Source organism: Coturnix japonica, chromosome 10 (genome assembly GCF_054131305.1).
Source record: "Coturnix japonica strain WE chromosome 10, WE-NBRP24, whole genome shotgun sequence".
Taxonomy (NCBI): Eukaryota; Metazoa; Chordata; class Aves; order Galliformes; family Phasianidae; genus Coturnix; species Coturnix japonica.
Window position 1 is genome coordinate 2,639,156 of NC_140672.1, and position 17,433 is coordinate 2,656,588.

General features: G+C 56.0%; 1 protein-coding gene across 2 annotated transcripts in view; it reads left to right on the forward strand.

Annotated features, from left to right (window-relative positions):
• Positions 1-17,433, forward strand: part of BIN3 (bridging integrator 3) — a 28,577-nt gene that overhangs the window by 8,733 nt on the left and 2,411 nt on the right. Inside the window, exons 2-8 of one of the 2 annotated variants that reach the window (XM_085510471.1) lie at positions 1,203-1,251; positions 6,342-6,382; positions 6,690-6,751; positions 8,955-9,091; positions 11,031-11,071; positions 12,952-13,093; positions 16,137-16,271. In XM_085510471.1, coding sequence (XP_085366597.1) covers positions 1,203-1,251; positions 6,342-6,382; positions 6,690-6,751; positions 8,955-9,091; positions 11,031-11,071; positions 12,952-13,093; positions 16,137-16,271 — 607 coding nt within the window. Of the gene's footprint in view, positions 1-1,202; positions 1,252-6,341; positions 6,383-6,689; positions 6,752-8,954; positions 9,092-11,030; positions 11,072-12,937; positions 13,094-16,136; positions 16,272-17,433 lie in introns of those variants that run through there. The other variant, XM_085510472.1, reaches the window with a different exon arrangement.

Consider the following 17,433-nt stretch of genomic DNA (forward strand, 5'->3'; position numbering starts at 1 on the left):
ATTTGGGTTGTGAGTGTGTTGGGCTGTGAATGGGTTGGGTTGTGAATGGGTTGGGTTGTGAATTTGGGTTGTGAATGGGTTGAGAGTTGGGTTGAGAATGGGTTGGGTTGTGACTGCGTTGGGTTGTGAATGGGTTGGGTTGTGAATTTGGGTTGTGGATGGGTTGGGTTGTGGATGGGTTGGGAGTTGGGTTGTGGATGGGTTGGGTTGTGAATTTGGGTTGTGGATGGGTTGGGTTGTCAATAGGTTGAATCATGAATGGGTTGGGTTGTGAATGTTGGGATGTGGATGCGTTGGGTTGTGACTGTATTCGGTTGTGAATTGGGTTGGGTTGTGAGTACGTTGGGTTGTGAATTTGGGTTGTGATTGGGTTGGGTTGTGGATAGGTTGTGTTGTGAATTGGGTTGTGAATGGGTTGAGAGTTGGGTTGTGGATGCATTGGGTTGTGAACTGGGTTGAGAATGGGTTGGGTTGTGAATGGGTTGGGTTGTGGATGGGTTTTGTTGTGGATGCGTTGGGTTGTGAGTGCATTGGGTTGTGAATTGGGTTGTGAATTTGGGTTGTGAATGGGTTGGGAGTTGGGTTGTGGATACATTGGGTTGTGAATGGGTTGGGTGATCAATACATTGGATTGTGAATTTGGGTTGTGAATGGGTTGTGTTGTGAATTTGGGTTGTGAGTGTGTTGGCCTGTGAATGGGTTGGGTTGTGAATTTGGGTTGTGAATTTGGGTTGTGAATTTGGGTTGTGAATGAGTTGGGTCGTGAATGTTGGGTCGTGAATGGGTTGGGAGTTGGGTTGTGAATGTTGGGTTGTGGATGGGTTGGGTTGTGAATGTTGGGTTGTGATATATTCCCATATATTCCTATACATATATTCCTATATATTCCTATATATTCCTATATATTCCCATATATTCCTATATATATATTCTTATATATTCCCATATATTCCTATATATATATATATTCCCATATATTCCTATAGATATATTCCCATATATTCCAATATATACATTCCCATATATTCCTATATATTCCCATATATTCCAATATATATATTCCCATATATTCCTATATATATATTCCCATATATTCCTATATATATATATTCCCATATATTCCCATATATATATTCCCATATATTCCTATAGATACATATACATTTAAACACTCCCTGTTTCCTCCCTTCTCTCTTTCCCAGGATCCCGTTCAAGATCGGGCAGCCCAAGAAACAGCTCGTCCCCAAGACGGTGAGTAAAAGCAATTCCCTGTTTTTAGCTGCAGTTTCTCATCATGTGGCTGTGAGTCAGGGCCGAGCTTTGGCTCGCCCCACTTTGCGAGGAGGCGGCGGGGAGCGAGCGGGACCTGCAGCCCTGCAGCCCTGCATTGCTGCACCCATCCCTGCATTGCTCCATCCCTGCACTGCTCCGTCCCTGCACTGCTGCATCCATCCCTGCACTGCTGCATCCCTGCATTGCTGCATCCATCCCTGCACTGCTGCATCCATCCCTGCACTGCTGCATCCATCCCTGCACTGCTGCGTCCCTGCACTGCTGTGTCCCTGCACTACTCCACCCCTGCACTGCTGTGTTCCCGCATTGCTGCATCCCTGCATTGCTGCATCTCTGCACTGCTGCATCCCTGCATTCCTCCATCCATCCCTGCACTGCTCCGTCCCTGCACTGCTGCATCCATCCCTGCACTGCTGTGTCCCTGCACTGCTGCACCCACCCCTGCACTGCTGTGTCCCTGCACTGCTGCATCCCTGCATTGCTGCATCTCTGCACTGCTGCACCCCTGCATTCCTCCATCCATCCCTGCACTGCTGCATCCATCCCTGCACTGCTGCGTCCCTGCACTGCTGTGTCCCTGCACTACTCCACCCCTGCACTGCTGCATCCACCCCTGCACTGCTGCGTCCCCGCATTGCTGCATCCCTGCACTGCTGCATCCCCGCATTCCTCCATCCATCCCTGCACTGCTGCATCCACCCCTGCACTGTTCCATCCATCCCTGCACTGCTCCGTCCCTGCACTGCTGCATCCATCCCTGCACTGCTGCATCCCTGCATTCCTCCATCCATCCCTGCACTGCTCCATCCATCCCTGCACTGCTGCATCCCTGCTGCAATGGAGCCCTATGTGGCGCTGCTCCAGGCCCAGCTGCTGCATGGGACAGGGCTGGATGTCTCTGCTTGGAGGCAGCGCTGTGGCCTTGCTTCCTTTTCCTTCCTTTTTTTCCTTCCTTTTCCTTCCTTTTCCTTCCTTCTTTTCCCTCCTTCCTTCCTTCCCTTGCTCGCGGTGCCTTGTTTGTTCATCTCACTGAGCAGATGGAGGAGGAGGAGTGCTCCATCTCGCTGTTTCCAAAGAAAGGCTCAGGAGCTGCTCAGTGCTCGGCCCTGAATTCATTTGCGCCGTGCAGTGTTTGCTTTAGGAGCAAATTAAAGCAGCATTTTGTCTTTGCTGTGCTTCCATCCCTGCTTGCAGCTGCCTGCGGTGCTTCCCCTGCTGCTGCAGATGCTCCTTGCCCTGCAAACACCCTGAGCACCAGCTCCATGCTCCATGATGGGAGCCTGGCAGCAGCTCCAAAGTGCTACTGCAGAATGCAGGGGGTGCAGCATGGATGGAGAGGAGCCCATTGCACCCCTGCATTGCATCCCTGCATTGCACCCCTGCATTGCATCCCTGCATGGCATCCCTGCATGGCACCCCTGCATTGCATCCCTGCATTGCATCCCTGCATGGTGTCCCTGCATGGCATCCCTGCATTGCATCCCTGCATGGCATCCCTGCATTGCACCCCTGCATGGCATCCCTGCATTGCATTCCTGCATGGCATCCCTGCATTGCATCCCTGCATGGCGTCCCTGCATGGCATCCCTGCATTGTGTCCTTGCATTGCACCCCTGCATGGCATCCCTGCATTGCATCCCTGCATTGCATCCCTTCATGGCATCCCTGCATGGCATCCCTGCATTGTGTCCTTGCATTGCATCCCTGCATGGCGTCCCTGCATTGCATCCCTGCATTGCATCCCTTCATGGCATCCCTGCATGGCATCCCTGCATTGCGTCCCTGCACGACTTCCCTGCACGACATCCATGCATGACATCCCTGCATGGCATCCCTGCATGACATCCCTGTGTTGCATCCCTGCATGGCATCCCTGCATGGCGTCCCTGCAGGCCCCATGCAATGCATAGACCCCCCCACACACGCAGTGGGGCAGCTCTGAGCACCCTGGGGCAATGCAGCAGGTCCCATGCAATGCATAGACCCATGGCAGACACACACACAGACCCACACATGCAATGGGGCAGCTCTGATCCCATGCAATGCACAGACCCACACATGCAATGGGGCAGCTCTGATCCCATGCAACGCACAGACCCACACATGCAATGGGGCAGCTCTGATCCCATGCAATGCACAGACCCACACATGCAATGGGGCAGCTCTGATCCCATGCAATGCACAGACCCACACACACACGCAATGGGGCAGCTCTGAGCTCCATTCCCAGGCCTGTCCCCATCCATCCTTGTGCCTGGTGCCACTTGGCTGCCAAGCTCTGGCCATTGGAGGGGTTAAAGGGGGGTGTTAAAGGGAAAGGGGGGGTTAAAAGTGAAGGGGGCATTGGATGGAGCTGTAGGCAGGGCATTGGATGGAGCTGTTCCATGTGCTTTGGACCCAGCTCTGTGCCAAGGGGCTGAGCTCCCCCCGAGCTCCTTATTTCCCCCTTCCCTTGTTTTTGGTGTTTTCCTATCGGTGTTTTTTGGATCCGTGTGTTATTTCTGGTGCTGGTTTCGCTGTTGGAGGCGCCGTGATGGGCTTTAGTCCCAGCTCCACGCGCCCACTCGCTGCTCAGCCTTTGAAGCAGGGCAATGTGTCAGAGCCCTGTGGGGAGGGAACCCCAGCACAGAGCACAGCCCGGTCAGATGGGGTGAGCCCATACACCCCCATTGGCCTCTGCTTTGTTTCCACCTTAACCTGAGCAAATCCTATTGCAGACGGCTTAATCCCCATCCTCCTCTCCCCTGCCACGAGCAGCTGGCGCCGGCTGGTTGGGCTGCAGGGAATTAATGCTCCTTGATGGGACTTAACCCTGTTCGGATCCTGGTTGTGCCCAACGCTTCCTGCTCAAAGCCCAGCTGCAGGTGAAGCTTCTTATGGCAGAGCTGCTCCCAAAGGGGTTATACAGGAACCAGAGCTGCCCTAAGTGATGTTCATCCACATCCCCTACAGGTTGTGCAGGGGCTGAGGGGATCTGAGATGGGAAGGGGCTGAATTGTGCCCCTATGGGGCTCAGAGCTGCACATATGGGGCTCAGAGCTGCACATATGGGGCTCAGAGCCACACGTAGCTGCCTCTCACCTATTGGGATGGGGAATGGGATCATGGCCCCTCTGTACCCTCCCAGCCCTTTAGGATGCAATGGGAGCTCCCCTTTGGGATGCAATGGGAGCTTCCCTTTGGGATATGGTCATTAACTCTTAATGAGTTAATCCATCCTCAACCCTCAGTGTTGGTGCTGTTGAGCTGCTGTGCTGGCTGTGCTCTATGGGACATGTAACCCCACCATCCCACCCATGGGTGCTGCCGGGCCCCATTGGTTGGACAGGAATAGAGCTGAGTGGGAGGGAAATAGGGGCAGCTGTCGGCTGGGACGTGGCAGCGAGTCAGGGCAGCTGGGGGGGAGCGGGGTCAGCACAGGGGACGGGGTGTCCTCTATGGGGTGAATGGGGACATGGGATGGGATGTAGGAGGGGATGGAGGGGTTCAGAGCCATGGGGGGTTGGTTATGGGCACGGTGGGGTGGGGTTGGATGTGGGGGTCTTGGTGGTCTTTATTGACCCCCATGGCTCTATGGGGTAGGTTAGGGTTGGTTATGGGGTTCTATGGGGTGGGCTGGGGTTGGTTGTGGGGGTCTTGGTGGTCTTTATTGACCCCCGTGGCTCTATGGGGTAGGTTAGGGTTGGTTGTGGGGTTCTATGGGGTGGGCTGGGGTTGGATGTGGGGCTCCTGAGGTTGGATGTGGGGCTCCTGGGGTTGGATGTGGGGTTCTTGGTGGTCTTTATTGACCCCTGTGGTTCTATGGGGTGGGCTGGGGTTGGATGTGGGGTTCTGTGGGGTGGACTGGGGTTGGATGTGGGGCTCTTGGGGTTGGATATAGGGTTCTTGGTGGGGTTGGATGTGGGGGTCTTGGTGGTCTTTTTTGACCCCTGTGGTTCTATGGGGTAGGTTGGGGTTGGACTTGGGGTTGGTGGGGGTCTTTTCCAGCCCTATAAATAGAGCCCCCCAATAGAGCCCCCATCAGCCCTATAAATAGAGCCCCCCAATAGAGCCCCCATAAGCCCTATAAATAGAGCCCCCCAATAGAGCCCCCATCAGCCCTATAAATAGAGCCCCCCAATAGAGCCCCCATCAGCCCCATCAGCTGATGGTGCCGGCAGCTGTTTGCAGACAGCAGCATATGGGGCTGTGCCAAAGGGACTGTGAGCACTGAGTGTGCCCAGCCCCACAGCATTGCCCTATAAGCTCTGAGCGTCTCAACCCCATAACTGTGGGGTATCCACGGCTCCCAACCCCATTGCATTGCCCTATAAGCTCTGAGCATCTCAAACCCCATAGCACTGTGGGGTGTTATGGGGTATCCAGCACTCCTAACCCCACAGCATTGCCCTATAAGCTCTGAGCATCTCAAACCCCATAGCAGAACAATGTCCCTATACTGTAGGGTCCCTATACTGCTATGGGGCAGAACTGCCCTTACAGCCTATAGGGTCCCTGTGCTGCTATGGGGCAGAGCTGCCCTTACAACTTATAGGGTCCCTGTGCTGCTATGGGGCAGAGCTGCCCTTACAACCTATAGGGTCCCTGTGCTGCTATGGGGCAGGGCTGCCCTTACAACCTATAGGGTCCCTGTGCTGCTATGGGGCAGGGCTGTCCTTACAACCTATAGGGTCCATATGCTGCTATGGGGCAGAGCTGCCCTTACAACCTATAGGGTCCCTGTGCTGCTATGGGGCAGGGCTGCCCTTACAACCTATAGGGTCCCTGTGCTGCTATGGGGCAGGGCTGCCCTTACAACCTATAGGGTCCCTGTGCTGCTATGGGGCAGGGCTGCCCTTACAACCTATAGGGTCCCTGTGCTGCTATGGGGCAGAGCTGCCCTTACAACCTATAGGGTCCCTGTGCTGCTATGGGGCAGGGCTGCCCTTACAACCTATAGGGTCCCTGTGCTGCTATGGGGCAGAGCTGCCCTTACAACCTATAGGGTCCCTGTGCTGCTATGGGGCAGTGGCTGCTATGGGGCTGATCTGTGTCTCTTCTTTCTGCAGGTGGAGAGAGACTTTGAAAGGGAATATGGGAAGCTGCAGCAGTGAGTATTGGGTGTAATGGGGTCAGCAATGGGGGCACCCCATTGAGCTCTGCCCCATAAGCACCACCTGCAGTTTGGGGTGGCTGAGGGTTCCTATGGGGTCACTAAACCCCCCCATATCTCATAGGGTCGCAGTGGGGCTCAGCACTGAGCATTGCCCCTATAGGATGGGAGCACTGTGATCCCATTTGTGCCCATTGAATATGGGATCATATATAAGGGATGGGGCTGAGGACAGTGGGGTTGGGGGGTCAAACAGTTCATGGCCATAAAATATCGGGACTTTAATCCTTCTCCATCTGTTCAGGTTGGAAGAGCAGACCAAGAAACTACAGAAGGACATGAAGAAAAGCACCGACGCGGATCTGGGTACGTGAGAGCACAGAACCTATATAGGGCTGTGTCCTATAGGGATCTATATAGGGCTGTGTCCTATAGGGATCTATATAGGGCTGTGTCCTATAGGGACCTATAGCAGGGCTGTGTCCTATAGGAACCTATAGCAGGGCTGTGTCCTATAGGGATCTATATAGGGCTGTGTCCTATAGGAACCTATAGCAGGGCTGTGTCCTATAGGGATCTATATAGGGCTGTGTCCTATAGGAACCTATAGCAGGGCTGTGTCCTATAGGGATCTATATAGGGCTGTGTCCTATAGGAACCTATAGCAGGGCTGTGTCCTATAGGGACCTATATAGGGCTGTGTCCTATAGGGATCTATATAGGGCTGTGTCCTATAGGAACCTATATAGGGCTGTGTCCTATAGGGACCTATATAGGGCTGTGTCCTATAGGAACCTATAGCAGGGCTGTGTCCTATAGGGATCTATATAGGGCTGTGTCATGTAGGAACCTATATAGGGCTGTGTCCTATAGGAACCTATAGCAGGGCTGTGTCCTATAGGGATCTATATAGGGCTGTGTCCTATAGGGATCTATATAGGGTTGCACAGCTCTGTGTCCTACAGGAATCTATGGCAGGGCTGTGTCCTATAGGAACCTATGGCAGGGCTGTACAGCTATAGGGTCCCATAGGAACCTATGGCAGGGCTGTGTCCTGTAGGGATCTATAGCAGGGCTGTGTCCTATAGGGATCTATATAGGGCTGTGTCCTATAGGGATCTATATAGGGCTGTGTCCTATAGGAACCTATATAGGGCTGTGTCCTATAGGGACCTATATAGGGCTGTGTCCTATAGGAACCTATAGCAGGGCTGTGTCCTATAGGGATCTATATAGGGCTGTGTCCTATAGGAACCTATAGCAGGGCTGTGTCCTATAGGGATCTATATAGGGCTGTGTCCTATAGGAACCTATAGCAGGGCTGTGTCTTATAGGGACCTATAGCAGGGCTGTGTCCTATAGGGATCTATATAGGGCTGTGTCCTATAGGGATCTATATAGGGCTGTGTCCTATAGGAACCTATATAGGGCTGTGTCCTATAGGGACCTATATAGGGCTGTGTCCTATAGGAACCTATAGCAGGGCTGTGTCCTATAGGGATCTATATAGGGCTGTGTCCTATAGGAATCTATATAGGGCTGTGTCCCATAGGAATCTATGGCAGGGCTGTGTCCTATAGGGATCTATATAGGGCTGCACAGCTTTAGGGTCCCATAGCAATCTATGGCAGGGCTGCACAGCTCTGTGTCCTATAGGAATCTATATAGGGCTGCACAGCTTTAGGGTCCCGTAGGAATATATGGCAGGGCTGTGTCCTATAGGAACCTATGGCAGGGCTGCACAGCTCTGTGCCTATAGGGACCTATATAGGGCTGCACAGCTCTGTGCCTATAGGGACCTATATAGGGCTGCACAGCTCTGTGTCCTATAGGAATCTAATCTAAAACCCCCAAGTCTGACCCCCACCCACCCCCATTGGACCCATAGAACCATCAGGGTTGCAAAAGACCCCCAAGACCCCCAAGTCTGCCCCCTTCCCATCCCCATTGGACCCATAGAACCAACTGGGTTGCAAAAGACCCCCAAGACCACCAAGTCTGACCCCCACCCACCCCCAATTTGCCCATAGAACCATCAGGGTTGCAAAAGACCCCCAAGACCCTCATGTGTGACCCCCACCCACCCCCAAATGTCTGCCCCCCTCCCACCCCCATTGTACCCATAGAACCATCAAGGATGCAAAAGACCCCAAGACCCCCAAGTCTGCCCCCTCCCACCCCCATTGGACCCATAGAACCAACTGGGTTGCAAAAGACCCCCAAGTCTGACCCCATCTACCCCCATTGGACCCATAGGACCATCAGGGTTGCAAAAGACCCCCAATAGCCCCAGGTCTGACCCCCACCCAGCCCCATTGTACCCATAGAACCATCATGGTGGCTAAAGACCCCCAAGACCCCCAAGTCTGCCCCCTCCCACCCCCATTGGACCCATAGAGCCATCAAGGTTGCAAAAGACCCCCAAGACCCCAAAGTCTGCCCCCCTCCCGCCCCCCCGTGCCCCCCAGCCCCTCATTCTCCCCCTGTTTCCATCCCCCAGCCCCTCATTATCCCCCTGTTTCCATCCCCCAGCCCCTCATTATCCCCCTGTTTCCCCCCCCGCTCTCAGCCATGTCCAAGGCCGCAGTGAGGATCTCGTCGGACCTGCTGTCCAACCCGCTGTGTGAGCAGGACGCCGCCTTCATGGACATGGTGACGGCGCTGGACACCGCCATGAGGAGGATGGACGCCTTCAACCAGGAGAAGGTGGGGCCAGGCTGGGATGGGGGGGTACGGACATTGGGACCCCATTATAGGGGGGGTACGGACATTGGGACCCCATTATAGGGGGGGTACGGACATTGGGACCCCATTATAGGGGAGGGTACAGACATTGGGACCCCATTATAGGGGGGGGTACAGACATTGGGACCCCATTATAGGGGGGGGTACGGACATTGGGACCCCATTACAGGGGTACGGACATTGGGACCCCATTATAGGGGTACAGACATTGGGACCCCATTATAGGGGGGGTACGGACATTGGGACCCCATTATAGGGGGGGTACAGATATTACGGGACCCCATTACAGGGGTACAGACATTGGGACCCCATTATAGGGGGGGTACGGACATTGGGACCCCATTATAGGGGGGGGTACGGACATTGGGACCCCATTATAGGGGGGGGGTACGGACATTGGGACCCCATTATAGGGGGGGTACGGACATTGGGACCCCATTATAGGGGGGGGTACGGACATTGGGACCCCATTACAGGGGTACGGACATTGGGACCCCATTATAGGGGTACGGACATTGGGACCCCATTATAGGGGGGGGTACGGACATTGGGACCCCATTACAGGGGTACGGACATTGGGACCCCATTATAGGGGGGGGTACGGACATTGGGACCCCATTATAGGGGGGGTACGGACATTGGGACCCCATTATAGGGGGGGGTACGGACATTGGGACCCCATTATAGGGGGGGGGTACGGAAATTGGGACCCCATTATAGGGGTACGGACATTGGGACCCCATTATAGGGGGGGGGTACGGACATTGGGACCCCATTATAGGGGTACAGCCATTGGGACCCCATTATAGGGGGGGGTACGGACATTGGGACCCCATTATAGGGGGGGGTACAGACATTGGGACCCCATTACAGGGGGGGGTACGGACATTGGGACCCCATTACAGGGGTACGGACATTGGGACCCCATTATAGGGGGGGTACAGACATTGGGACCCCATTATAGGGGAGGTACAGACATTGGGACCCCATTATAGGGGTACGGACATTGGGACCCCATTATAGGGGGGGGTACGGACATTGGGACCCCATTATAGGGGTACGGACATTGGGACCCCATTATAGGGGTACAGCCATTGGGACCCCATTATAGGGGGGGGTACGGACATTGGGACCCCATTATAGGGGGAGGTATGGACATTGGGACCCCATTATAGGGGGGGTACGGACATTGGGACCCCATTATAGGGGGGGTACGGACATTGGGACCCCATACAGCCATTGGGACCCTATTACAGGGGGGGTACAGACATTGGGACCCAATTACGGGGGGGGTACGGACATTGGGACCCCTTTACAGGGGGGTACGGACATTGGGACCCCATTATAGGGGTACAGATATTGGGACCCCATACAGCCATTGGGACCCCATTACAGGGGTACAGCCATTGGGATCCCATTACGGGGGTACAGACATTGAGACCCCATCCCAGGGGGGTTTTGCAGCCATTGGGACCCCATTACAGGGGGGTACAGCCATTGGGACCCCATTACGGGGGGGTACAGCCATTGGGACCCCATTACAGGGGTACAGCCATTGAGACTCCATACAGCCATTGGGACCCTGTTACAGGGTGGGGTACAGCCATTGGGATCCCATCCTGTGGGGGGTACAGACATTGGGACCCCATACAGACATTGGGACCCCATTACAGGGGGATACAGCCATTGGGACCCCATCCCGGGGTGGTACAGCCATTGGGACCCCATCCCAGGGGGGTACAGACATTGGGACCCCATTACAGGGGGGTTACAGCCATTGGGACCCCATACAGCCATTGGGACCCCATTACGGAGGTACAGACATTGGGACCCCATTACAGGGGGGGTTACAGCCATTGGGACCCCATTATGGGGGGGTACAACCTTCTCCTTCCCACAGGTCAATCAGATCCAGAAGACGGTCATGGAGCCATTGAAGAAGTGAGTTCTGGCACAGTGGGGTTCATTGTGACTCATTAGGGTCACGTTATAGGGTCACATTATAGGGCACATTATAGGGCACATTATAGGGCACATTATAGGGCACATTATAGGGCAGGGCTTTAAGGTGATGGGTCCATCCCTATTGCACTCCCAGCTCCATTGGGACTGCTATGGGGTCTATGGGGTGTGCAGTGTTACCCTATGGGGTGGGCTATGGGGTCTGTGGGGTGTGCAGTGTTATACAATGGGGTCTATGGGGTCTATGGGGTCTGTGTGCTGTGCAGTGTTACACTATAGGGTGTGCTATGGGGTCTGTGGTTTGTGCAGTGTTACACTATGGGGTCTATGGGGTCTGTGCACTGTGCAGTGTTACACTATGGGGTGGGCTATGGGGTCTATGGGGTGTGCAGTGTTACCCTATGGGGTGGGCTATGGGGTCTATGGGGTGCAGTGTTACCCTATGGGGTCTATGGGGTCTGTGGGGTGTGCAGTGTTACCCTATGGGGTGTGCAGTGTTACCCTATGGGATCTATGGGGTCTGTGGGTGTGCAGTGTTACACTATGGGGTGGGCTATGGGGTCTGGGGTTTTGCAGTGTTACCCTATGGGGTCTCTGGGGTCTATGGGTGTGCAGTGTTACCCTATGGGGTGTGCGGTGTTACCCTATGGGGTCTATGGGGTGCAGTGTTCCCTATGGGGTGCAGTGTTTCCCTATGGGGTCTATGGGGGTGTAGTGTTGCCCTATGGGATCTATGAGGTGCAGTGTTACCCTATGGGGTCTATGGGGTCTATGGGGTGCAGTGTTACCCTATGGGGTCTATGGGGTCTATGGGGTGCAGTGTTACCCTATGGGGTCTATGGGGTCTGTGGGGTGTGCAGTGTTACCCTATGGGGTGTGCAGTGTTACCCTATGGGATCTATGGGGTCTGTGGGTGTGCAGTGTTACACTATGGGGTGGGCTATGGGGTCTGGGGTTTTGCAGTGTTACCCTATGGGGTCTCTGGGGTCTATGGGTGTGCAGTGTTACCCTATGGGGTGTGCGGTGTTACCCTATGGGGTCTATGGGGTGCAGTGTTCCCTATGGGGTGCAGTGTTTCCCTATGGGGTCTATGGGGGTGTAGTGTTGCCCTATGGGATCTATGAGGTGCAGTGTTACCCTATGGGGTCTATGGGGTCTATGGGGTGCAGTGTTACCCTATGGGGTCTATGGGGTCTATGGGGTGCAGTGTTACCCTATGGGGTCTATGGGGTCTGTGGGGTGTGCAGTGTTACCCTATGGGGTGTGCAGTGTTACCCTATGGGATCTATGGGGTCTGTGGGTGTGCAGTGTTACACTATGGGGTGGGCTATGGGGTCTGGGGTTTTGCAGTGTTACCCTATGGGGTCTCTGGGGTCTATGGGTGTGCAGTGTTACCCTATGGGGTGTGCGGTGTTACCCTATGGGGTCTATGGGGTGCAGTGTTCCCTATGGGGTGCAGTGTTTCCCTATGGGGTCTATGGGGGTGTAGTGTTGCCCTATGGGATCTATGAGGTGCAGTGTTACCCTATGGGGTCTATGGGGTCTATAGGATGTGCAGCGTTACCCTATGGGGTCTATGAGGTCTATGGGGTCTATGGGTGTGCAGTGTTACCCTATAGGGTGTGCTATGGGGTGCAGTGTTCCCTATGGGGTCTATGGGGTGCAGTGTTACCCTATGGGGTCTATGGGATCTATGGGGCGCAGTGTTCCCTATGGGGTCTATGGGATCTATGGGGCGCAGTGTTACCCTATGGGGTCTATGGGATCTATGGGGCGCAGTGTTCCCTATGGGATCTATGGGGTCTATGGGATCTATGGGGCGCAGTGTTACCCTATGGGGCGCAGTGTTCCCTTTGCAGGTTCAGCAGCGTGTTCCCCAGCCTGACGATGGCGGTGAAGCGCCGCGAGCAGACGCTGCAGGATTATCGGCGGCTGCAGGGCAGGGTGGACAAATACGAGGACAAGGAGCGGAGCGGGGCCGTGCTGGCCAAGCTGCACCAGGTGGGTGATGGGATGGAGACCACGGTGCTGACCCCCTCCCCATCCCCACCTCAGACCCCCTCCCCACTGCACTCCTTCTCCCCCCATCCCCACCTCAGACTCCCCATTACAGTCCTTCTCTCCCTCCTCCCCATTTCAGCCCCTCTTCTCTTCCCCACTTCAGCCCCACTCCTCCCTACCCCAGACCCTCTCCCCTTCCCCACTTCAGACCCTCTCCCCACTTCAAACCCCCTCCTTCCCTCTTCAGACCCTATAGCCCTTCTCCCCCTCCCCATTGCAGTCCCTCTCCTCCCACTCCCCACTTTATACCCTCTCCCCCTCCCCACCTCAAACCCTCTCCCAACCTCAGACCCCCTCCCCCCTTCAGACCCTCTCCCCTACCTCAGATCCCCCATCCCACTGCAGTTCTTCTCCCCTCCCCCCCGCTTCAGACCCCCTCCCCATTACAGTCCTTCTCCCCCTCCTCCCCACTTCAGACCCTCCCTCTCCCCACTTCAGCCCCCCTCCTCCCCACCTCAGACCCTCTCCCCCTCCCCACTTCAAACCCCCTCCCCACTTCAGACCCTCTCCCCAATACTGCAGACCCTCTCCCCACTTCAAACTCCCTCCTTCCCTCTTCAGACCCTATAGCCTATAGCCCTTCCCCCCCTCCCCACTGCAGTCCCTCTCCCCCTCCCCACTTCAGACCTTCTCCCCATTGCAGTCCCTCTCCCCCCCCTCCCCACTTCAGCCCTACTCCTCTCCATTTGAGACCCTCTCCCCCTCCCCACTTCTGACCCCCCTCCCCATTGCAGTCCTTCTCCCCCACCTCCCCACTTTATACCCTCTCCCCCCCTCAAACCCCCTCCCCACTGCAGACCCTCTTCTCTTCCCCACTTCAGACCCCTCTCCCCCTCCCCACTGCAGTCTCTCTCTCCCCCCCCATCCCCACCTCAGACTCTCTCCCCACTTCAGCCCCACTCCTCCCTACCCCAGACCCTCTCCCCTTCCCCACTTCAGACCCTCTCCCCACTTCAAACCCCCTCCTTCCCTCTTCAGACCCTGTAGCCTATAGCCCTTCTCCCCCTCCCCATTGCAGTCCCTCTCCTCCCACTCCCCACTTTATACCCTCTCCCCCTCCCCACCTCAAACCCTCTCCCAACCTCAGACCCCCTCCCCACTGCAGACCCTCTCTCCCTCCCCCCTTCAGACCCTCTCCCCTACCTCAGATCCCCCATCCCACTGCAGTTCTTCTCCCCTCCCCCCCACTTCACACCCCCTCCCCATTGCAGTCCTTCTCCCCTTCCTCCCCACTTCAGCCCCCCTCCTCCCCACCTCAGACCCTCTCCCCCTCCCCACTTCAAACCCTCTCCCCACTGCAGACCTTCTCCCTAATACTGCAGACCCTCTCCCCACTTCAAACCCCCTCCTTCCCACTTCAGACCCTATAGCCTATAGCCCTTCTCCCCCTCCCCACTGCAGTCCCTCTCCTCCCACTCCCCACTTTATACCCTCTCCCCCTCCCCACCTCAAACCCTCTCCCAACCTCAGACCCCCTCCCCACTGCAGACCCTCTCCCCTACCTCAGATCCCCCATCCCACTGCAGTTCTTCTCCCCTCCCCCCCACTTCAGACCCTCTCCCCACTGCAGTCCCTCTCCCCAATACTGCAGACCCTCTCCCCACTTCAAACCCCCCCCTTCCCACTTCAGACCCTATAGCCTATAGCCCTTCTCCCCCTCCCCACTGCAGTCCCTCTCTCTCTCCACTTCAGACCCTCTCTCCATTGCAGTCCCTCTCCCCATCCTCCACACTTCAAACCCACTCCTCCCCACTTCAGACCCTCTCCCCATCCAGACCCCCTCCCCACTGCAGTCCCTCTCCCCCCTCTCCCCACTTCAGCCCCACTCCTCCCTACCTCATACCCTCTCTCCCCCTCCCCACTTGAGACCCTCTCCCCACTGCAGCCCCTCTCCCCACTTCAACCCCCCTCTCCCCCCCTCCAGCCCCTCTCCCCTCCCCACTCCATCACCATGTGCTCTCAGCTCTGTTCCATCCCTCTCCCACCCCCCTCCTCCCCCCTTTCCCCCCCCATAGGAATTGCACTGGGATTAACTGGCAGGTGCCCCCGGCTGCGGTTTCACCCCCCACCCCCTCCTGCCCTTTAACATCCCATGGCTGCTCCCATCCCGCCCCACAGCTGAAGGTCATGGGGGTGAATGGGGGGATGGGGGGGGCACAGATATGGGGTTGTAGGGCACAGATATGGGGCTGCGGGGCACAGATGTGGGGCCGTGGGGTACAAAATGGGGTTGTGGGGGACAGATATGGAGTTGTGGGGCACAGATGTGGGGGTTATGGGGCACAAATATGGGGTCGTGGGGCACAGATGTGGGGTTATAGGGCACAGATGTGGGGTTGTAAGGTACAAAATGGGGTTGTGGGGCACAAATATGGGGTTGTAGGGCACAGATATGGAGTTGTGGGGCACAGATATGGGGTTATGGGGCACCAAATGGGGCTGTGAGGCACAGATGTGGGGTTATGGGTCTCAGATATGGGGTTATGGGGCACCAAATGGGGCTGTGAGGCACAGATGTGGGGTTATGGGTCTCAGATATGGGGCTGGTGACACAGCTATGGGGTTGCGGGGCTGTTGCTGTCCCTGTCCCACAGCCCTCCCTAAAGCCATGGGGCAGCCGTGGGTCCCATAGCTGTGCTGTGGGTCACTATTGCATTCACTGCCCCACATAACCCCCTGCCCCACATCTCCTGCCCCACATCTCCTGCCCCACATAACCCCCTGCCCCACATCTCCTGCCCCACATCTCCTGCCCCACATCTCCTGCCCCACATCCCCCTGCCCCACATCTCCTGCCCCACATCTCCTGCCCCACATCCCCCTGCCCCACATCCCCCCCCTGCCCCACATCTCCTGCCCCACATCTCCTGCCCCACATCCCCCCATACCCCACATCTCCTGCCCCACATCCCCCTGCCCCACATCTCCTGCCCCACATCTCCTGCCCCACATCCCCCCCTGCCCCACATCTCCTGCCCCACAGGCCCGCGAGGAGCTGCGCCCGGTGCGGGAGGACTTTGAGGCCAAGAACCAGCAGCTGCTGCAGGAGATGCCCCAGTTCTACAGCAGCCGCGTGGAGTATTTCAAACCCAGCTACGAGGCGCTGATACGGGCACAGGTGGGAACAGCCGGCCCCATAGAGCATCACACCCCATAGCACATAACATCCCATATCCTGATCCCATAGAACATAACACCCCATATCCTGATCCCATAGAACATAACATCCCATAGCCCCATAGCACATAACATACCCTGATCCCATAGCCCATAGCCCACGGCCCCATAGACCATAATGTATCCTGATCCCATAGCCCGTAATATCCCATGACCCCATAGACCATAATGTACCCTGCATCCCATAGCCCATAACATCCCATAGCCCATAGCCCATAATATACCGTACCCTGATCCCATGTCCCACATCCCATATCCCACATCCCATATCCCACATCCCATATCCCATATCCCATATCCCACATCCCATATCCCACATCCCATATCCCATATCCCACATCCCATATCCCATATCCCACATCCCATATCCCATATCCCACATCCCACATCCCATATCCCATATCCCATATCCCACATCCCACATCCCATATCCCATATCCCATATCCCACATCCCACATCCCACATCCCACATCCCACATCCCATATCCCATATCCCATATCCTATATCTCACATCCCATATCCCGTATCCCATATCTCATATCCCCCTTCTGCCCACTGGGTGGCGCTGTGGAGCACAGCGCTGTCTGTGTCCTGTCCTATAGGGCACAGTGGGGTCAGCATCCCCCATAGGGCACAATGGGGTCAGCATCCCCTATAGGGCACAGTGGGGTCAGCATCCCCTATAGGGCACAATGGGCTCCTGTCCCATAGCACCCAATGGGCTCATCCCTCATAGCACCCAATGGGCTCATCCCCCATAGCACACAATGGGCTCATCCCCCATAGCACACAATGGGCTCATCCCCCATAGCACCCAATGGGCTCATCCCCCATAGCACCCAATGGGCTCATCCCCATAGCACCCAATGGGCTCATCCCCCATAGCACCCAATGGGCTCATCCCCATAGCACACAATGGGCTCATCCCCCATAGGGCACAATGGGCTCATCCCCCATAGCACCCAATGGGCTCATCCCCATAGCACACAATGGGCTCATCCCCCATAGCACCCAATGGGCTCATCCCCCATAGCACCCAATGGGCTCCTGTCCCATAGCACCCAATGGGCTCATCCCCCATAGGGCACAATGGGCTCATCC